Genomic DNA, 23,320 nt, shown 5'->3' with positions numbered 1-23,320 from the left:
GGTCACAACTTCCGTCTCTTTCGCGATCGCAGGGTTCGACCCCCGGGGGCCTTGCGTTGGTTGCTGCATCACCAGCTTCCTCTTCGGGTTTTTCGGGGTTCTGTGCCGTGGCGCCTACCCGAGTCCTCGCTCGATGTGTACACGGATGCGTCATCTCTCGGCTGGGGCTTTGTGACCAGTGCTCACCAGGCCGGTCAGGGGCGTTGGGGTACGTCCTTCCGTTGAGCTCACAGCACTGTGCGGGAGTTCGCGGCAGTGTGGTTTGCTCTTTGGAGGATTCGGGTGGCCCGCGGATCGACGATTCGGCTCCATTCGGACTGCTCCCCGGTGGTTCATTGCCTGAACCGTGGGGGTTCGATGCGGTCCTTGTCTCTTTGGGGTTGGTTGCTTTGGGTGACTCGTCTGCTGAGTTCTCGGGGTTTGGCTCTCCTGGTGGTTCACATACAGGAAGTGTCCAACGTCTTGGCCGACGCCCTGTCTCGCTTCGTTCCCCTCTCCACGGAGTGGACGGTCGATGACGAGTCCTTCCATTGACTTTGCCAGACGTTCGGGCGCCCCGAGGTGGACTTCTTCGCGTCGGCGTGGTCGCTGCGTCTTCCCATGTACTGTATGTGGCGCCCTTCCCGGATCGTGAGGCCATCGGGGTCGATGCCTTTCGGCTAGACTAGTCGAGGTAGGGGTTCCTGTACCTCTTTCCCCCAGTTCGGCTGTTGCTCCAGGTCCTGACTCGCTTGGAGACTTACCAGGGAAGAGTTGTCCTTCTGGCCCCTTGGTGGCCGGCCCAGCCTTGGTTTCAGGCGCTGCTTGCTCGGTGTCCGAACCCGAGGGTTTTCCCACGGTTCCGCCTCTTTCAGCAGATCGGGCCGGTACGTCATGTGGCTGGTTCGATCTTCTCCTCGAGTCTTCGCTTATGGTTTTTTTTACTCGAGTTTATCATCATCTCTATGGTGATCAGGTGGCCTCCTTGTTGGTGTCCCACCTGAGGGCTTCTTCTCGGCGGCAGTATGAAGTTTCCTGGCGGTCCTTCTGTTTCTTTTTGTGTCTTCGTCGTGTTAGTTCCTTGTCTGTTTGGGTGGTCTTGTCCTTCCTCTCTTGGTTGTTTCAGGACCATCATCTTAGGCCTAACACTGTCGCCTCGTATCGTGCGGCACTGGCAGAGCCGCTTCAGCTTGCCTTCGGTATCGATGTTGCGTCTGCGCCGTTTCGCAAGCTGTCTCGTGCGTTGTTTCACCTCTGGCCTGCTCATGCGCCGCCTGAGCAGTCCTGGTCTTTGGACAGAGTGCTCGCTTTCCTTTCGTCTCCTCGTTTCGTTGTGGCCCCTTCGGTCCGGGATTGTTTTTCCAAGGCTCTTTTCTTGTTGGCATTGGCCTCTGGGGGTCGGGTAGGGGAGCTTCATGCTCTCCTCCGGCGTAGGGGTTTGTGCTCTTTTGGTCGTGGAGATTGTTTTGTTCGCTTGCAGCCGTCTCCTTCTTTTCTGGCGAAGAATGAGACTGCCTCCTGGATAAGTCCCTATTTTTCCTTATCATTGGGTAGTTAGCTCCGGGGAGCCGATGGGGCTTCCCCCAGAAAACCAGCGTTGAATGTAATGAAATGCCATTTTCTGGGTGAGTCCCAGAGGCTTCCCAGCAGTGGTGTTTTTCACATTTTTTGACATCCAGCCTAAGAACTGTAGGTTGGATCGCCGGCACAAGGGTCTGGGGCTCCACCATTCCCCCCTCCCATGTTGCGCAGACGGCGGCGTGGCAACATGATGACATCATGCTCGTTTGCTAATTTTAGTTTGGGGAGTTCTTTCCACTCGTTCGGCTTTCGGTAGCAATAGTTTCACCAGAATAAGGGTTTGTTTTGGGGCGCCTACCTTTCTGGGTGCCTGTCCTAGTCGATGGCAGACATAGATTGCTCCCAACCACAAGGAGGGTTTCAATAGGCCATTGCTCCTCGTGCCTCTCTGAGGGGGCCCTGGTTCTGGCTCGTGGTCCCTGGTAGGCTAGAACTCCATGCACATTGACTGATGCTAGAAAGTTATACATATCCATTCAGCCTTGATAGCTCCTTGGAGCCTCCGGGACTCACCCAGAAAATGGCGTTTCATTACATTCAACGCTGTTTTTTTTTTCTTTCCTGGAGGTGGCAAGTACTGTATGATCAAACTTTATATTTAAAGTTTTCTTAGGCCATCACTCCCTGCATCTCTTCTGAGAAGATCAGGTCTCAGGTAGGCCAGTAGAACTCCGCGACTGATGGCACCTGATAGTATGGCACTGATCAGTGTATTATAACTTCAGGTTGCCTTTGGGGCTCTCCCAGAAATTTGCATTTCATTACATTAAACGCTGTTTTTTTCCATGCAGTGCTTATATAACATAATCTTTTCAGAATGGTGGGTTCCTTCAACTACAGACTCCAGACAAACTCCAGGCACACATTTACAGCAGCGTTGTGTCAGCCAAGGAGAGCTCTGCTGTGAGTGCAGCTCCAGGACTGGTCAGTACCTGTGTCTGCAGCTCAACTATAAGCTTTATTTTACAGTGAAACCTCGGTCTATGAATGACCTGAAGTACAAATTTTTCAGTGTACAAAGTCAATTTCATTGAGTTCAGTATCCACTAAATTTAATTTACGACCTATATGGGCTACAGTATACCTAAGTCGTTAAATTTTGGGCCCGGCTATTATCCAGAGGGCTTGAAATGTCAAACATTTTAGTCATACTGTACAGTGCAACCTTGATTCAACACACTATATGGGACCAACCCCAGTGTGTTGGAGCGTTGGATTCGTTGCAAGAGGTGTTCAGGTGTTTGCGTCAGTGTCTTTTTTTCTTGTACACAATAAAAATGCATTATCATATTACATATTGTACCTATATATTACTACTCTACTAAAAATACTTTATTGCAATTGCTATTTATCTTATTGTTGGAGTTATGTCCATCTTGAAGACTCATTGAGTTGTGAATGCTGTACAGTAAATACGTACTGTACTGTATTATGCCGTTAGCACTGTGTTGATTAAGTAGTTCTGTTGTATGTTGAGTACTACAATACAGTTTATGAAAACTATTGTACACTAAAATTACTGCAACTTTAATTTCAACACTATGTACACTTAAATTTAACACTTGTTTTAACTGTTCACACCACACAAGATTTTTTAGATGTTTGCATCAGCTTTGCTGGTGCTCGCTGCTGCTGTGTTGGCTTCAACTGCTTCTGTGCTGGTGCTGAGTATGGCTGTGCTGGTGCTGGGTACGGCTGTGCTGGTTGATTTTCTGCTACTAGTTCGTGAAAAATATCGACTCATTTTCGTTTGTTTCATTCCTTTTGTCATGTCCTTGAGACAAATATCTTTCATCATCCTTAGGTGTTGATAAAAGCCTGGTAGCTCTTGATTGTCAGTTTGTGAAACAATATCAAGGAGTTTTTCAACATGGAACAATGCATCAGCACACACAGCAGATTGTAACCTGCTATCATGCTCATCCTCATCTTCCTCTCCATCGTCGTCAACAGTGCCAGTAACATTTTGGATAATCTCATCATCTGCTAAATGACCAATAGGTGGATCGACTGCATCAGTATCTAACCACTCCTCCACATCGTTCAGCGTCAACTCTACCTCACCAACAACACACAGTTCTTGATAAATATCATTTGAAAATCCTTCAAAATCCATTTCTTTCTCAGTCACTTCATCAACATGATTAAGCAACAGGAGTTTTTCCAACAATTTCTTAACCCTTAGACCGCACAATACATATATATAGTTGATGTGAGTAACTTTACCGATACCTCGTAATACATCAATAGCTGATTTAGTGTCTAGCGCTAGATTTTAAACTCTCCGCATGGGATAGGGGCAGCTATAGTCCAGCCACGACCGATAGTTAAAAGACACCACCTAGAAAAAAAATCGTGGTCAACATTCCTGGGTGTGAGAGCCTCGGTACTGAGCGAGCCACCAAGGTTGGCACACGCAGCATAAGCTCACAGCACTGCTGTTCAGCTTGTGACCACAGTATCACCTAAAAATGTCAAAATATATGTGTACATGCCATTATTTAGCGATGATAGTACAGTGGGGCCTCAATTTACGATGGCAATCCGTTCCCAGAGACGTATCGTAAGTCGAAGCGATTTTTCCCATAAGAAATAAAGGGAATTGAATTAATCTGTTCGCCACCCTCCAAAATATTAACACTTTCGCGCTCTCGGCGCTCAAAAAAAAACAATACCCCAGATGCTTTCGGCACTTCGCGCACCTACGCGGTAAGACCGAAAAGTGTACACTCTTTTGACTGTCCTGACAATAATTGAAGGCGCACGTATTTAAATTTGGTATCACTGTGTTCGCAATGAAATTGTCTATAAGAGCATACCTATAAAATGCCGCCCAAGCATAAGGAGTATCAACACCAAATAAAAAACTATGCAGATCACTCGCCGAGAGCGCCAAACAGCAACAAAATGTTTCCACTCTCTTAATGGTTGCGAAGCCTACAGTTGTCCTACATCGCTAATTTTGGTATCATTGGAATCACAATAAAATTCTCTACACGGACATATGCATATGAATGTTTAATATAGGTAATTGCCCACCCGCAAGAGTGTGTGAAGTGGAGAGTAGTTAGCCGCGAGCGCACTGGCGAAAACACAGGGGGGAAATCATGCTTGGAAAGTTTATACGTTTCCTGACCCTACTTTTCTATGTACGTATTTCTTTTTTATACCAATGTGTTCGCAATAAAATTTTCTATAAGATGAACTGTATAACATTTGTACAAAGCATGTGTAAGAGAAGCGCCAAATATAGAACCACGTCGCTCAGTATGCGTTCGCGGCAGAAACGAACGCATTGTTTTCGTTCGTTTGATGTTTGTCATGTTTATACTTGTTGAAACATTTTATAATTTGTATGACAGTGATCGCAGTAAAATTCCCTACACAGACATATACATAACACATACAAATATTTCCCACGTGTTGGATATATCAACGGCTAAAGGGAACCCACTGCCACACGCTCGCCACACCCCCAAACATACTTTGTGTATTTTTTTTTTACTCATAGAAGTTTATGAGATATAATATTCATTCTGGTACCAAAACATTCTCAAATAAATTCCCTACAAAACAAAAGTATCCCCATCCAGTTCGGTTAAAAAATGGAATTTATAGAAATATTTTTTCGATGGACGAGAAAACTCGGCTGTTATGCGGAATCGTAAGAGAAAACGGCGACGAGTTATCTCTAATCTAAAGCGCGAAAGTGTTAATTTACAAATACATTTTATACTGAATAAATTTTTTTTCTCTACAATACAGTACATATGTTTATCTTGCCTTTATGGAGGTATGATGCCTATACCTTTATGTCCTTGATGGTGTATGAAAGATGGTGATGAGGGGGGGAGGAGGAGCAGTGTTACTGTTTGGAAGGGGAGTCCCCTTCCATTATCACATCAGGCAGTGATGTTTTCTCTGGGGTACACTCTCTCCTACGTTTTGCCTGCATACCACTAGGACCTGGTTGTGGTTCACTGCTTGTTTGTCTCACTAAAAATTTGCCTAGAGACACTTGTTTTTCCCTTTGTTTTAACATTTGTCTGTAGTGATGCATCACAGTGTCATTGAAAAGGTTAAGGCAGTGGCCTACTGCAGCTTGATTTAGATGAGTCATTTCAGCAAAAGTTTGCAGTTCTTCCCATGCTGCACACATTTTCTTAATTTTTGAGGAAGGTAAATTCTGTACTGCCTCCTCCTCCCCTGAAGAAATTTCCTCAGCTACCTCTTGTTGCTGCTCCTTTTGAGGGGCCTGGGGTTCTTCAGTGGTCAGTTCTTCACTGTGTTCCTCCACCAACGCCTCAGTATCAGCACCATCCAACTCCAAGCCCAATTGCCGGCCCAGAGAAACAATTTCCTCAACTAGAGGCACTTCAGGTTCAGGCTCAAACCCTTCAAAGTCTCGTTCTGCAACACATTCAGGCCACAATTTTCTCTAACCAGAGATCATGATTCTTACAGTCACTTCTTGCCAGGCTTTGTCTACAAGTTTTAAAACACTACAAATGTTAAAATGTTATTTCCAGAATTCTTTGAGGGTGAGTTGTGTGGCATCCGTCACTTCGACACATCTCCGAAAAAGTGCCTTTTCATAAAGTTTCTTAAAATTGGCAATGATTTTCTGGTCCATAGGCTGAAGTAGAGGAGTGGTGTTGGGAGGAAGGAACTTTACTGTAACAAAACTAAATTCCTCCATCAATGAAACCTCCAAGCTTGGAGGATAGGCAGGAGCATTATTGAGGAGAAACAGGGCCTTGAGCAGGGCCTCTTATTACCTGAACTCACCATACGAGCTTAGATGTACAGTTATGGTGAACAAAACATGTAGATACTTATATTTAACGTCTGTGAATAGTGAATAAAAGCAAAAACAGTATGGTGGGAGGAGTATGTTGGTGAGTGAGGAGGTGAGGGAGGGTGGGCAGCCAGTAGCTGGTATGTGTTGGCCACTCTTTGTTGCTTTTTGACTCACAATACCAACTTAGTGGTTCATTATGATGAACAAAACATGCAGATACATATATATATATATATATATATAACATTTGTATATAATGTAATAACAACAAAATTATTTGTTTATTGTTTTATGAACATAATAATTGAATCACTAATATGCACACATTAATTTTGAGTACAGCGATGGTTCACACATATTATATAAATATATCACAATACACACTATTGAATAATATTACTGCAAAAAAAAAAAAAAAAAAAAAATCAGAGACATTGAAATATTTAGGTACTGTATTATTTGTGGGTCGTAATAATATTAATATGTTGTTGTGGGTCGATAGATTGTCTCTTCCGGACAACCCACCAAACCAAAACCTCTGTAGAGTGCTTACACTTTTATCAGATCACCCTGTGCACTCCTGGCACTTGGAGAGGGGCTCAGCGTCACATGTTTAGGGGATGCGGCTCCAACACTAGCCTCGTTGTCACGTGCACACACCCGCTTGAGCCACTGTGACTCCTCACTCTCTCCTTGATTGGTATGAACTCCTCAATCCTCCTTTTCTAAATTATTATTCTGTACTACCCTGTCCACAGCTTTGGTTCTTTCTCTCTCTCTCTCTTTTCTGCTTTATGGGAAGCCTCACCAGGACAAGGGCAAACACCTGTTACCTACACAGATTTAATAACAACACAGAACATATACAAAGCATTCACATACAATATAAGTATATAAACGTCAATACCTTATGATGGTACTGGACTGCAACCAGATATAGTGTAATTACCTAAGTAATTACCTTACACTTAGGTAATTACTTAGGTAATTACACTATATCTGGTTGCAGTCCAATACTATCATGACTATTAGTTACTTATACCTAGTGGCAGCCCAACTCCTGGCTTGCCACTTACGCTACCAACCTCATCTAGTGGGTTAAATTTTACAAGATAAATACGGTACTATCAGCCTTAGAACATGTGTGTGTGTAATTACCTAAGTGTAGTTACAGGATGAGAGCTACGCTCGTGGTGTCCCGTCTTCCCAGCACTCTTTGTCATATAACGCTTTGAAACTACTGACGGTCTTGGCCTCCACCACCTTCTCACCTAACTTGTTCCAACCGTCTACCACTCTGTTTGCGAAAGTGAATTTTCTTATATTTCTTCGGCATCTGTGTTTAGCTAGTTTATATCTATGACCTCTTGTTCTTAAAGTTCCAGGTCTCAGGAAATCTTCCCTATCGATTTTATCAATTCCTGTTACTATTTTGTATGTTGTGATCATATCACCTCTTTTTCTTCTGTCTTCCAGTTTTGGCATATTTGTGCCAAAGGTGTGCCAATCCTTTTGACAACCCAAAATTAACGGAATACGACTCACTCCTAAAGACAATAACTATGAAAGTGTTAAACCTCTCCCTGCAAGATGACCAGTGGGACCAAGCAACGCTCCCGGTTAGACTCGGGGGTATAGGTATTCGCAAGGCGACACAGCATTGTCGGCATTCTTATCCTCGACCAGTGCTACAAGTGAATTAGTGAAGGAAATACTACCAGAATACCTAAGGAACTCCATTGGGATTCGTGATCCCAAATTTGTGGAAGGAGCTGGTCAGTGGGACACTCTTGCCAATTCACACACCCGACCAACTTTTCCAAACGACGGTAAACAGGCCAAATGGGATAGCCCCATAGTGGAGAACATTGCCAAAGCATTGCTGGACACAGCTTCTCAGAAGGACAGAGCGCGTCTCTAGCTGTGCAAGCCCTCCATGCTTGGGACTTCCTGTTGGCAGTCCCTAATTCTGCCTTGGGCACCTGCCTGGACCATCGGGCCCTAAGTATTGGTGTTGCTCTGCGCCTTGCCGCCCCTATCTCCACCGAACACCTGTGTGTTTGCGGCCATGCACGGGCAGACCAATATGGCAGCCATGGTCTCATCTGTCGTAAGACACAGGGAAAGATTGCCAGACACGAAGCAGTCAATGACATCATCAAGAGAACTTTGGCTACAGCTGGGTGTCCAGTACAAAGGGAACCCCAGTTGTGCAAACCTGACAACAGCCAAAAATGCCCAGATGGAGTCACGCTGCAGCCATGGAGGGAAAGTAAACAGGTCGTATGGGACCTGTGCATCTACATTGGCTGATACCTATTTACATTACAGCTCAGTGGAGGGAAGTGGGGCAGCCACCTTCAGGGAGACCCAGAAAATCCACAAGTACAGAGACCTAGAACGTTGTTACAGGTTTATGCCAATAGGCTCTTGAGACTCTGGGAGCCTGGGGTAAATGTGCACTCAAGTTTTTAAAGGAGGTTGGTGAGGAACTCATTGGGAAAACTAGAGACCCATGAGCAGCCAGTTTCCTGTTCCAGCGCCTCAGTGTCGCAGTTCAGAGGGGAAATGCGTGCTGTATCCTGGGTACACACCCAACCTCCAAGGATCTGGACGAGGTCTTCGAACGCTGATTGTTTAATTGTTATATATTTGTGTGTGTTCTCTGTAAACTGTAGCATTGCAGTAAAATAAAACAAAACATACAAAAAAATAATAGGGGTGGTAGGAGAAGAAAAGAATAAAGTATTCAGTGAGAATCCACAAGATCTTCTCTGAATGCTCTTTGTTTTCTTCTTCGAGGATGTGGGTCCCTGCAATTGCACCAGAGGTGGTACCCCTAATAAATATATATATATATATATATATATATATATATATATATATATATATATATATATATATATATATATATATATATATATATATATATATATATATATATATATATATATCTATATATATATATATATCTATATATATATATATATCTATATTAGTATATTTTGGTAGCAGTCTTTCCTGTAGACATATATTATTAAATATGACCGAAAAAGTAAGATTAATAATTCTAACACGAATTTTCTCAATCTTTCGTACATTACGCTTCACTGTTGGAGGTAAATCAAAAATCAATTCTCCAAAATTCATTTTTATTTCTAGTCTGACGCGACACGGGCGCGTTTCGTAAAACTTATTACATTTTCAAAGACTTTAGTTCACAAATACACAACTGAATAGAACTTACGTATCTCCGATTTTATATCTACATTTGAGTGAGGTGGAAGGGGTGATGTGGCATTAACACAAGACAGAACAAAATGTGGTATTAATAGGGTATTAATAGGGTATATATATATATATATATATATATATATATATATATATATATATATATATATATATATATATATATATATATATATATATATATATATATATATCTGCAGGTAATTCAGCCTACAGTTGTAACTCTATAAACTTCAGCATAAGTAAATGATAACAAATCACCCTATCAGTCCTAGAGCATATATATATATATATATATATATATATATATATATATATATATATATATATATATATATATATATATATATGTCGTACCTAGTAGCCAGAACGTACTTCTCAGCCTACTATGCAATGAACGATTTGCCTAATAAGCCAAGTTTTCATGAATTAATGCTTTTTCGACTACCTAACCTACCTAACCTAACCTAACCTAACTTTTTCGGCTACCTAACCTAACCTAACCTATAAAGATAGGTTAGGTTAGGTTAGGTAGGGTTGGTTAGGTTCGGTCATATATCTACGTTAATTTTAACTCCAATAAACAAAAATTGACCTTATCCATAATGAAATGGGAAGCTTTATAATTTCATAAGAAAAAAATTAGAGAAAATATATTAATTCAGGAAAACTTGGCTTATTAGGCAAATCGGGCCTTGCATAGTAGGCCGAGTACGACGTTCTGGCTACTAGGTACAACATATATATATATATATATATATATATATATATATATATATATATATATATATATATATATATATATATATATATATATATATATAATGTCGTACCTAGTAGCCAGAACTCACTTCTCAGCCTACTATTCAAGGCCCGATTTGCCTAATAAGCCAAGTTTTCCTGAATTAATATATTTACTATAATTTTTTTCTTATGAAATGATATAGCAACCCTTTTCTCTATGTATGAGGTCAATTTTTTTTTATTGGAGTTAAAATTAAAGTAGATATATGACCGAACCTAACCAACCCTACCTAACCTAACTTAACCTATATTTATAGGTAAGGTTAGGTTAGGTAGCCAAAAAAAGCTAGGTTAGGTAGGTTAGGTAGACGAAAAAACATTAATTCATGAAAACTTGGCTTATTAGGCAAATCGGGCCTTGAATAGTAGGCTGAGAAGTGCGTTCTGGCTATTAGGTACGACATATATATATATATATATATATATATATATATATATATATATATATATATATATATATATATATATATATATATATATATATATATATATATATATATATATATATATATATATATATATATATATATATATATATATATATATATATATATATATATATATATATATCTATCTATCTATCTATCTATCTATCTGCAGGCAATCCAACCTACAGTTGTAACTATAAACTTCAATATAAGCATTCCCTGGCATAGAAATGACACCCAATCACACACCTTTCACTGCATCTTGCACGCTAATGACAAACTCTCACTACCAATTCCCTACCAGTAGTCAGTAAGAACTTCCTTCCCCACTGATAGGCAAGAACTCCATGCATTGACTGATGCCAGAAAGTTATACATATCCATGCAGCCTGGATAGCTCTGGGGAGCCTCCGGGACTCGCCCACAAAATGGCGTTTCATTACATTCAACGCTGGTTTTTTGCCAGACTTCCCCGCCCTATTGCGGCCAAAATATGCCACCTACGATTTTTATTTTTATTTTTCCCGTGATCAGGGAACACAAATGAATGCTTTTATAAGACAAAAGAATTTTTTGGATTTTTGTTGTTGTTGTGCCTGTGGGTGTTGAAGGCAAAAAGGCCCTTAGCAGTTTAAGGGTTAATGTTGACTCTTTAACTTCATCCCAAGCTTTAGCCCAGTTGTAAATTGCTTCCTTAACACTGTGATGTTTTGGGCCCGCTAGCGCCGCACTACCCCAGGTGGGGATTCGTGTTCCCGGGAGGGCGAGGGAGAGTGCGGAAATTCTGAAAAGTGTATATTCTTTTCAACTTTGTCACCTCAATTCTCGTCCTAAGACATTAAATTTGGTTTGAATGTGTTCGCAATAGAATTATCTAGAGGTGGAAATACATATAAACTCCAAAAGCCCGACTTACCGCCCGCAGCAAACAGAGAAAGTGAGAGCGAGTTACTTGGGATCGCACAAGAGCAGTAAAATGTGTACATTCTTTTCACTTTGGTCTGCCTCAGTTCTGGTCCTAGGTCTTTAATTTTGGTATCAATGTGCTCAAAATAGAATTATCTAGAGGCGTAAATGCACATAAACTCCAAAAGCCTGGCTTACCACTTGCAGCAAACATTGAAAGTGAGAGCGAGTTACCCAGGATCGCGCAAGAGCATTAAAATATGTACATTCTTTTAAATTTGGCCACCTCAATTCTCGTCTTAGGTCTTTCATTTTGGTATCATTGTGTTCGCAATAGAATTCTCTAGAGGTGTAAATGCACCTAAACTCCAAAGGCCTGGCAAAGAGGTCACTTTCTCTCTTTGCCCACAGCAAAGAGAGAAAGTGACAGCGCATTACCCCCATGAGGGCTAATCAAGAGCAATAAAATGGTGTACTCCTTTCAACTTTGTTACCTCAATTCTTGTCCTAGGTCTTTCATTTTGGTATCATTGTGTTTGCAATGAAATTCTCTACAGGAGTACATGCATATAATGCCCTGCCGACAAGATGAAAGTGGGCCAAGGTTACCAGAAAGAGCGCTGCGCCACAGGGCGCCACTCCCCCCCCCCCCCCCCCAAGGATCCTCTCTTTACATTAGAGAGCGCAGTAATACTGAAAAGTGTATACTCTTTTCTACTTTGTCATCTTAATTCTCATCCTAGGTTTTTCAAATTGATATCAATGTGTTTGCAATAGAATTCTCTACAGGACTAAATGCATATGTAGCCCAAAAACCTGGCGAGAAAATGAGAAAGTGAGAGCGTGTTACCTGAGACCGCGCAAGTGCAATAAAATATGTACACACTCATCACTTTGGACATCTCAATTCTCGACCTAGGTCTTTCATTTTGGTATCATTGTGTTCGCAATAGAATTCCCTACAGGACTATATGCATATATAAAATCCAAAAGCCAGGTGTACCACCCACAGCAAACAGAGAAAGTGACGGAGCGATACCCCAGTGAGTGCTAATAAAGAGCAATAAAATGGTATTCTCTTTTTCAACTTTCGTACCTCAATTCTGGTCCTAGGTCTTTCATTTTGGTATCATTGTGTTCGCAATGAAATTCCCTACAAGAGGATATGCATATAATGTCAAAACCACAGCGTGCCCTTCTGGAAGCCGCTGCCAATATGCCGCCGAAAACGACGCAATGCTACGTCGTTCGCGGAACTCAGTCTAATAAAAAAATGACGCAATGCTGCGTCATTCGTGGGCGAAAGTGTTAACACTATCGCTCTCTTTGGACACAGATCATATCCATTTTTTTCTCTTGAGTCCTAGCCGTGGACAGGATTCGCATCCACTACAAAAATATTTGTCTAAAATTCATTTTCTGTGGGGAGCCCCTAAGGCTCCCTGGAGTTTATCGGGCTAATGTATGTTATATTAGACCGGGACATTAGCTAAGGAGTTCAGACCTACCAGGGACCACCGCCAGAACCTGGCCCCTTCAGAGAGGTTTCAGGGAGCAATGGCCCTGGAAAACCCTCTTGTGGTTGGGGTTTTCCTTATTTGCCATCAACCGGGGTTAGGCACTCAGAAAGGTAGGCATAACAAAACAAGGACCTAACACAATGGTCGGATGCAAGTGATACAGCACCTATGAGGAGGATAAAGCAAGCATATCCAGTTGTAGCTCTGAGCGTCACTCCTTGCAATCCTATGCCATCTCCAATTTATTTAGATGATACATAGATGAATCATTTTCTGCATTCAGTGATGATGCATATGATACAAGTAGCATAGAGGAACAGTGTTAGCAGCTTCCATGGTGGGGTTTTCCAAAGATATTTTCAAGAATACTGTACCTGAATCTCTTCCTAACTGACGGACACTCTTTGAGGCTAGCTGAATCTCTTTCTGACTGACGGACACTCTTTGAAGCAAGCTGAATCTCTTACTATGTGAGACCATACAAAGCACTCTTTTCAAGACTACCTTACAAAATGATCTTTTCCTATAATCATTTCAATACTACTTTATGCTTTACAAGCTTGGCTACATACAACCTACAAGTACTAAAGCCAAGGGTGTATGTGAGTGCGTTATTTGCAAGCACACAGAATGAAGAAAGAGGAAGCAAATATTTATCTGTACCTAGTGCACTGAGAGCGAAGTCGCGCTGTGTATCATGGACTACTTCGTTGATTATTAATCACTTCCGAAGTACTGAGTGTGTAACACAGTGTGTTACTGTGTAAATAGTGTGTGAAACTGTACATATTGTAATTTTAGTGAATTTTTAACAGGTAATATTGCGACAATAAACATTTATTGTTGACACATTACTGACACATGTATCACAGTTCCATGGAATATTGTAAATGTCCTACTGTATACATATTGTAAAGGACACAAATATGCATCATATACGATAAAAAAAAATAAAACCGCATTGGAAATACATTAAACAAATAATTGAAAATCTATTTGTGGCAACACCCGGTGCTTGAATGGCCCGCACGACCGTGTCTAGGCGAGTCACGCACGGCCGACCAGGCCCAGATGACGTCACAGCGCACCTTGTCCATGTCCTCACAGCCAAAGTAAGTGGAATTTGGTATTTATTTTTACATAGACATGTTCAGGGAAGGGAATTTATCATTTTACAAAAAAAAATATTTTTTGGGGAACACTTTATTTCATGCCCACCGGGGGGAATTTCACAATAAACTTGGCGCAGCACGGTGGTTAACCCTTTAGTTGCGCAAGACTTCATATGATGCGTTGAGTGACTTTCAGTAAATTGCGTTCGGCATCATATGATGCTTTGGAGTACCGCACAAGATTTAAACGGCCCGCGGATACACTGGGTTCACCACACCTTCATCAGGGCTCTTGTAAACAGACGCCATTTTTTTTTTAAATCGTGGGCCAAATTCCCGGATGTGAGAGGCCTCAGTATTGAGTGAGCAACCAAGCCTGACGCATGCAGCATTAGCTCACAGCACTGCTGTTCAGCTTGTGACCACAGCATTGCCTAAAAATGCCATAATATACATGTTCTTGCTATTATTTAGCAATGATATTATTACAGAAACCCCCTGACTGTGATAAAACTGACCAGGGTTCTGATAATAGCAGGATTGTGGTGATATTTAGCACTGTGCTCCATGGAGGGAGGAGTAATGCTGTGGGAGGGAAGGTGGTGGCGTCGTCTTCTGACTGTGTGTGGCCACCTTTTATTGACTACACTCACCATACCAGCTTAGTGGTTCGCTATGGTGAACACAAAAGTAGATACTTATATATAATGTGTGTATAGATGGTATAAACAGCAATAGGAATAGGTTGGGAGCTGCCATTTTGGTGAGGGAGGTTCGTCGTCTGCACGACTTATCATGTTGCTTACTGGTGACCACTATGGTCTTTGGGCACCATACCAGTTTACTTGTACAAGTATGGTGAATAAAACTGGTAGATACTTATATATAATGTGAGTATATAGTGTAATAACACCACAAACAGTATTGTTGGAGGAGAAATATTAATGCGTCTGGCCTTGAGGGCGGCCGCCACCAGCTGACTGTGTGAGTAGCTACGTCTTTGTGCTTTTACTCACCATACAAGCTTAGATGTACAGTTATGGTGAACAAAACATGTAAATACTTATATATAACGTCTGTATATAAAAGTAAAAACAGTATGGTGGGAGGAGAATGGTGGCAAGTCAGGTGAGGTGAGGGAGGGAGGGAGGGAGTGGCAGCCAGTGGCGGGCTGCCACTAGATGCCACTGCCACTCAGCATACCAACTTAGTGGTTCGTTATGGTGAACACGAATGTAGATACTTATATATAACGTCTGTATATAGTGAATAAAAGCAAAAACAGTATGGTGGGAGGAGAATGTGGGCGAGTGAGGTGTTGAGGGAGGGAGTGAGTGGCTGGCTGGTGTGTGGCGGTCACTCCTCGTTACTTTTTGACTCATAATAGCAACTTAGTGGTTGGTTATGGTGAACAAAACATGCAGATACTTATATATAACCTGTGTATATAGTGTAATAACTGACAAAGTATTTGTTCACTGTTTGATGAACATAATTGAATCAAGAATATGCACCATATTGTTGAGTATAGCGATGATTCACTCATTTTATTATATAAATATATCACACTACACACTATTGAATAATATTACAGCAAAAAACTACGAAAAATCAATCCGAGACATAAGTAGGTAATTATCTCTTTGTGGCAACTTCGTTCTGATAGCTGGCGAGCAATAGACCGTCTGGGACGCACGCTGAGTCAGCGCCTGTCTTTTGCCAGACTTCCCCGCCTTATATCGGGCAATATATGCTACTTATGATTTTTTTATTATTTTTCCCATGATCAGTGAACACAAATTAACAGGTTTAGAAGAAAAAATATATATATATTTTTTTTTGCTATGCACCTGTGGATGACACATGCTAAATAGCCAGGCGCCATTTAAGGGTTAAGGGTGGAAGGTTTGGAGGACGGCTCTGCCCCGGGGCCTCTGTTGCGGGTTCCTGGGGCTGTGGGGAATGCCTGCTAGCAGTTCTGGGGCAGTTTGCCCCTGCCTGGGCTTTCTGTTTCTGGGCAGAATTTTTCGTCCGCCCAGTTTTTTGTTACCCGGGAGCCCGCAAGTGCAATAAAATGTGTACACTCATCGCTTTGGACATCTCAATTCTCGACACTCTCATCACTTTGGACATCTCAATTCTCGACCTAGGTCTTTCATTTTGGTATAATTGTGTTTGCAATAGAATTCCCTACAGGACTATATGCATATATAAAGTCCAAAAGCCAGGTGTACCACCCACAGCAAACAGAGAAAGTGACGGAGCGATACCCCAGTGAGTGCTAATAAAGAGCAATAAAATGGTATTCTCTTTTCAACTGTCGTACCTCAATTCTGGTCCTAGGTCTTTCATTTTGGTATCATTGTGTTCACAATGAAATTCCCTACAAGAGTTTATGCATATAATGTCCAAAACCACGGCGCGCCCTTCTCGAAGCTGCCGCCAATTTGCTGCCGAAAATGACGCAATGCTACGTCGTTCGCGGAACTCAATTTAATAAAAAAACGACGCAATGCTGCGTCGTTCGTGGGCGAAAGTGTTAAAATTAAATTAATTAAATTAACACTATCGCTTTCTTTGGACACTGATCATGTCCATTTTTTTTTCTCGTGAGTCCTAGCCGTGGACAGGACTCGCGTCCACTACAAAAATATTTGTATAAAATTCATTCTCCCTGGAGTTTATCGGGCTAATATATGGTATATTAGACCAGGACATTAGCTGAGGAGTTCAGACCTACCAAGGACCAGCACCAGAACCTGGCCCCTTCAGAGAGGTTTCAGGGAGCAATGGCCCTGGAAAACCCCCTTGTGGTTGGGGTTTTCTTTATCTGCCATCGACCAGGGTTAGGCACCCAGAAAGATAGGCATATCAAAACAAACCCCACATGGTAAAAAACTAAAACAAAAATCCAAACAGAGAGGTAGAAACTCCCTACAATCCCAAGGAAACAAGCAAACATCACACTTTACTGCCACACTGATCGTCTGCGCAGCCCTACCCTCCCCGAGAGGGGGAGGGGGGAGCCCCGGACCTCACCGCGCCGGCTGCCTAGCATCAGTTCGTAAGCTAATGTCAACCGGGATAGGCACTTCTCTGGCCTCAGTTTCCTGGGCGGTGTTTGCCATGTGTGGCGTTCACTGCCATGTGTTGTGTTGTGCGGTGGCCAGGTGTTCCTCATCAGTACCTGAGCTGCATGCGCTTAGGGGCTTCCTTCTCTAAGCACCCTGTGAGTACTGCCCCTGCATGACAGGGTTATCTTCTCTGGGGCGTTTGGGAACCATTCCTGTAGAGGTTCTTGCTGCTCGGCATTTCCCTCGCCCTTGGGGCCAGCTGGGGCTTGGGGCCTTTGTTTGGCCCTGGGTAGGGACTGGTATTGTGCTGGTTAGGGCGTCAAGGTGTTGCACAACCTGCCACCTAAGTGGCGACCGGTTCCTGTTGCCTCTAGAGACGGTGTACTTTTGCAGGGTTTTTCTTTTGTTTTCATTTTCATTTGCCTGGTGGGGGTCTGCCCAGTGTGGCCATAGTTCCACTGGTAGTGTTTGGTGGCCCTCTGCTAGGCCCCCGTGATTGTACACGTCGCAGGGGTTTTCAGTGTTATTCTCTACCCACACCCCCTTGTTATGTTTGGGTTTCTTAACCGGTTAGCAACACCTTGCTTGGGCTTCCCGTAGTTGTTACCCTACGGGCCCTGGAAACCCCTGTCGTTGCTCGGTGGACCATTGAATGTGTCTTCCGGGTTCCAATCCATCTTGTACGGGATCGTTGGTTGCTGTGCCCTTGTCTCCGGGTGACAGTCGCCACTTTTACCTCCTTCATGCTGCCTGTTGGGTCACTGACACCTTGACCCAGAGTCTTGCGAGAGAGAGATTCTCTGCTTGTTCTCCAGTACTCTCCTGATGTTATTACTGTTCAGAGTACAGGCGGCATCCGTGTTGCAAGCTAGGTTAGGTTGCTGCAACACGTTAGGTTGGTTTCCCATTCGGATGCCCCGGGGCTGCTCCGTTTTGGTTAGGTGCTATTCACCCCTTTCCCTCCCTGTTTCCGGCTCCTGACCGTCTGCGGGTTACGGGGTCGGGGCGGGGTTTAGTTGGGGCTGAGAATCGGGTGGTTTCGGGGGCTGCCCCGTTCGGGTTGGGGACGGAGGTTTTCGAGCCTGTTCCTCCTGACAAGGCTTTTGGGTCTTACCAGCAGCCCTTTCTTGCTGCCTTTCCCATGGACTCTTCCTTTTCTTTATCCACTTAACTGCGCCAACCGTGTATTCTCGGTCGGCGGGAAATTGCGCCAACTGAGAAAACTCTGATTTTTCGGTACCAATTCTAAATGTGTACGAAGTTGGTTGTGTAGGAAATGGACTCTTAGGACCTCCAGTGAAAGGCAGCCGTCTTGGAAAAAATTCCCAGAATGCCCTAGGGCTGCTGGCTGGGTTAGTACTAAATGAGCAACCATGGGTAGCGCAAGTGCCACTGGCTCCAAAACACCTGTTCGGCGCGGTGTTGAAAGATAACTCTCTGTTGGTGAAATTCAAACCTTATTGTTTGAAGAACATAAGGGTCATAATATTGGTGAAGCTAGGTGCAATAAGGACCTAACACAAAGTTCGGATGCAAGTGATACAGCACCTATGAGGACGATACAGCAAGCATATCCAGTTGTAGCTCTGAGCGTCAACCCTTGCAATCCTATGCCATCTCCAATTTATTTAGATGATACGTAGATGATTCGTTTTCTGCATTCAGTGATGATGCATATGATACAAGTAGCATAGAGGAACAGTGTTAGCAGCTTCCATGGTGGGGTTTTCCAAAGATATTTTCAAGAATACCTGAATCTCTTCCTAACTGACGGGCACTCTTTGAGGCTAGCTGAAACTCTTTCTGACTGACGGACACTCTTTGAGGCTAGCTGAAACTCTTTCTGACTGACGGACACTCTTTGAGGCAAGCTAAATCTCAAACTATGTGGCACCATACAAAGCGATCTTTTCAAGACTACCTTACAAATTGATCTTTTCCTATAATCTTTTCAATACTACCTTATGCTTTACAAGCTTGGCTACATACTACCTACAAGTACTAAAGCCAAGGGTGTATGTGAGTGCGTTATTTGCAAGCACACTGAATGAAGAAACAGGAAGCAAAAATTTATCTGTACCTGGTGCACTGAGAGCGAAGTCGCGCTGTGTATCATGGACTACTTCGTTGATTATTACTCACTTCCGAAGTACTGAGTGTGTAATACAGTGTGTTACTGTGTAAATAGTGTGTGAAACTGTACATATTGTAATTTTAGTGAATTTTTAACAGGTAATATTGCAACAATAAACATTTATTGTTGACACGTTACTGACACATGTATCACAGTTCCATGGAACATTATGAATGTTCTACTGTATACATATTGTAAAGGACACAAATATGCATCATATACGATAAAAAAAATAAAACCGCATTGGAAATACATAAAACAAATAATTAAAAATATATTTGTGGCAACACCTGGTGCTTGAATGGCCCGCACGACCGTGTCTGGGCGAGTCACGCACGGGCGACCAGGCCCTGATGACGTCACAGCGCACCTTGTGCACGCCCCCACAGCCAAAGTAAATGGAATTTGGTATTTATTTTTACATAGACATGTTCAGGGAAGGGAATTTATCATTTTACGAAGAAATTTTTTTTGGGGGGAACACTTTATTTCATGCCCACCGGGGGGAATTTCACAATAAACTCGGCGCAGCACGGTGGTTAAGGGCGGAGGGCTTGGAGGACGGCTCTGCCCTGGGGCCTCTGTTGCGGGTTCTCGGGGCTGTGGGGGATGCCTGCTAGCAGTTCTGGGGCGGTTTGCCCCTGCTTGGGTTTTCTGATTCTGGGCGGAGTTTTTCGTCCATCCATTCTGCTTGCTTTCCACTTTTGCTGACGTGTTTTCATATCTTTTGCGTTGGTCACAGCCCTCTGTTCTGGTTGCCATTTTCTTCTGCCGGTTTCCCGGCGTGGCCACCAGGGCGGCATTGCGGTTTGTTTACATGCACCTGGGTGTGTGAGCGAGCGTCTTGGGTGAGTTTTTTCACTTTTTTCAGGGGTTTTATTCTCCTGTTGTTGTTTCTTTGCTTTTCTGGTGTTTTCTGCCCATTTTCTGTTCCTCTGGGAAAGTTTGAGTGTTGATTTTACTCCGGGTTTTCCGTTTTGTCTGTTTTGGGTCTGGGCCCTAGAGTTTGGGCTCAGTGTCCCTGTCTGTTATGCTTGCTCCCACACCATGTCCCTCGGTTTTTGGTCTATTTTGACCATTTCCCTGGGGGTTCTGTCTGGGGGCTGTGCTTTGCCTTTCTGGGGTGTATCTCCACCAGCAAATGTGGTGGTTTGGGCTCCCCCTGGTTCGATTCCGGGTTCCTTTGGGTTCTTTGCTTTCATTCCGGAGGTTTCTTCCTCTTAGGCCCCCTTTGTGGGTTCAGGGGGCTTTGTTTCCTCATCTGTGACCCGGTTCTGCCTTCTGGAGTTCCGGGGTCTTCCTGGCTTGCAGGCTGATCTTTTTGGATCTTGGCACGTGTTGTGGTTGTGCTAGGACTTTGGGGTTTTGTGGTCGAGGTGGGCCTTTTGATGCAGTTTTGTGCCTTCTTCGCCTGGCCAGCGTGGTGCTCTCTGCCCACTGGTTGGCTGCTTGTAATTTTCTTTTCACGTGTATGTGTGTGTGTACACATGTACCTGTACCTGTACATGTGTACACACATGTTGTGTGTGTACACAACACACACAACTGGCGGGGTGGGCTTCTTCCCCTGCGCTTCGTCATGTCATCTTAGTGGGTGCGTTGGACGAGGTTGATCCGCCCCATCCTTCTGGGGTTCCCGTCTGCTCTATGCAGACACGGGCCTGGCGAATCTGCGGTTCTTATGGACTTCTTCAGTCTGCGCCCTGGATTCTATGCCCTCATTAGAGGACTGTTGTCTTCGATCCGGCTTCTGTTGGGGCCGGTTGCCTGGATGGTGGCTCTGGACCTCCAGGTCACTTCTTGGCACGTTCTTCTCCAGTTTTCCAAGACTGGCACAGTTGGTGGTGGGGCTTCAGGCTTGCCGCTTTTGTTGCCTTCCCTAGTTTGTAATTGGCACTTGGTGTATTTACACATCTATACCGGATCTTGGTGCCCTGTCTGAGTCTGCTTAGGATTCGGTGTCTGGCCTACCTCGACGCCTGGCTGGTGTGGGCTCCCAGTCGGTCTGCTTGTCTGCTCGCCAGGTGTGTGTTTCTTTCCAGATTGCCGGGTTTGGTTTCCTGGTGATCTGGAGGCCGTTCCATCTGTTTCCGTCCCGGGTTCAGGCCTGGCTGGGTCTTGTTTAGGGCTCTTGGATTGCTCCTTGTCCATCCCTCAAGAAGTGTTGCTGTGGCTGTGGTCCCACCTTCGGCTGTTCATAAGGGGGTCCCAGATTGCTCGGCAGTTGCTCGAGCAGTTGTGCGTGAGTCTGAACTTCGACGTGCTGGTCTACCCGCAGGGTCGGGTTTGGCTTCGGCATCTGTTTGGTTCCTCAGAGACTCTCCTTCTACCTCTCTTGCAATTGTTGGGTTCGTTCCTCCGGGATCTTGTGTTGGTGCTGCGTCACCAGTTTCCTCTTTGGGGTTTTCGGGGTTCCATGCCTTGGCACCTCCCCGAGCCTTCACTCGATGTGTTAATGGACGGGTCATCTCTCGGCTGGGGTTTTGTGACCAGTGCTCACCAGGTCAGCCGGGGATGGTGGGGTCTGTCTATCGAGCTCACAGCATAGTTCGGGAGTTCGTGGCTGTCTGGTTTGCGCTTCGGAGGGTTCGGGTCACTCAGTGCTCTACCATTCAGCTCCATTCGGACTGTTTTTTGGCGGTTCTTTGCCGGAACCACGGGGTTTCTCTTAGGTTCTCTTTCGCCTTTGGGGTTGTCCCTTCGAGTGGCTCGTTAGCTGGATTCTCGGGGTTTAGCTAACCGTGAGGTTCATGTCCGGGATGTATCCTACGTCCTGGCGGACAAGCTTTCTCGGTTCATTCCTCTGCTAGCGAATTGGCCAGTCGTCGCCGACTCGTTTCGTTGGCTCTGCCGGATGTATGGACTCCTGGCCATGGATGTCTTCGAGTCGGCGGGGTCTAGGCATCGCCCATTCTATGTGGCGCCCTTACCCGCCTGCGAGGCGTTCACTGTGGATGCCTTTTGGCAGGACTTTTCGAGGTGGGGTACCTGTTCCTCCTTTCCTGGTCCAGTTGTTGCTTTGGATTGTGGCTCGGTTGGAGCCCATTCCCAAGAGAGTAGTCCTCATGGTCCCTTGGTGGCCGGCCCAGCTTTATTTTTAGACGATGCTTGATAGGTGTTCGAACCCGGGGCGTTTTTCCGCGGCTCCGCCTCTTTTGGCAGGTTGAACCGGTCCTGTACGTGACTGGTTTGGCTTTCTTCTCGGCTCTTCGTGTCTGGTATTTTGACGCAGGTATCACCATCTCTGTGGTGATCAGGTGGCTTTGTTGATGGTGACCCACCTGCGAGCTTTGTCTCGGCGACAGTATGATGTTCCTGGTGTTTCTATGCACCTTTTTCTTGCCCTTTGTAGGTCGTCTTCTCTCTCGCATCGGGTTGTCTTGTTCTTTCTTGGGTTTTCAGGACTACAGTTATATGATGTTTCTTACTGTCGCCTCGTTTTGTGCGGTGCTGGCGGAGTCGCTCCTGCTTGCATTCGGGGTGGACGTCACATCTGCCCTGTTCCGTACACTTTCTCGTGTTTTGTTTCACCTCCAGCCTGTTCATGTATCGCCTGAACCGTCCTGGTCCTTGATCAGGGTGCCCTCTTATCTTTCCGCAGTTTGTAGTAGCCCCTTCAGTTCAGGTTTCTGCTTTTTTGTACAGGTGGCAGGTTTATACATTTGCAGCCTTTCTCCGTCCTTCTGGCGACAGTCGAGACGGCTGTTTACTGGGGGGGGGGTGTTCCTTGGG

The 23,320-nt window shown here is 44.2% G+C and overlaps 1 protein-coding gene across 4 annotated transcripts in view; it reads left to right on the top strand.

Moving 5' to 3' along the window:
* The window catches only part of LOC123746137 (AP-4 complex subunit mu-1), a 244,115-nt gene that overhangs the window by 46,875 nt on the left and 173,920 nt on the right, over positions 1–23,320 (top strand). For all 4 annotated transcript variants that reach the window (XM_045727433.2, XM_045727432.2, XM_045727430.2 and 1 more), the window contains one exon: positions 2,377–2,484. In XM_045727433.2, coding sequence (XP_045583389.1) covers positions 2,377–2,484 — 108 coding nt within the window. The remainder of the gene's footprint in view (positions 1–2,376; positions 2,485–23,320) is intronic.

Source organism: Procambarus clarkii, chromosome 78, assembly GCF_040958095.1.
Source record: "Procambarus clarkii isolate CNS0578487 chromosome 78, FALCON_Pclarkii_2.0, whole genome shotgun sequence".
NCBI classification, from domain to species: Eukaryota; Metazoa; Arthropoda; class Malacostraca; order Decapoda; family Cambaridae; genus Procambarus; species Procambarus clarkii.
Note: the sequence above shows the minus strand (reverse complement) of the source record. Positions and strands in the feature narration are given on the sequence as shown.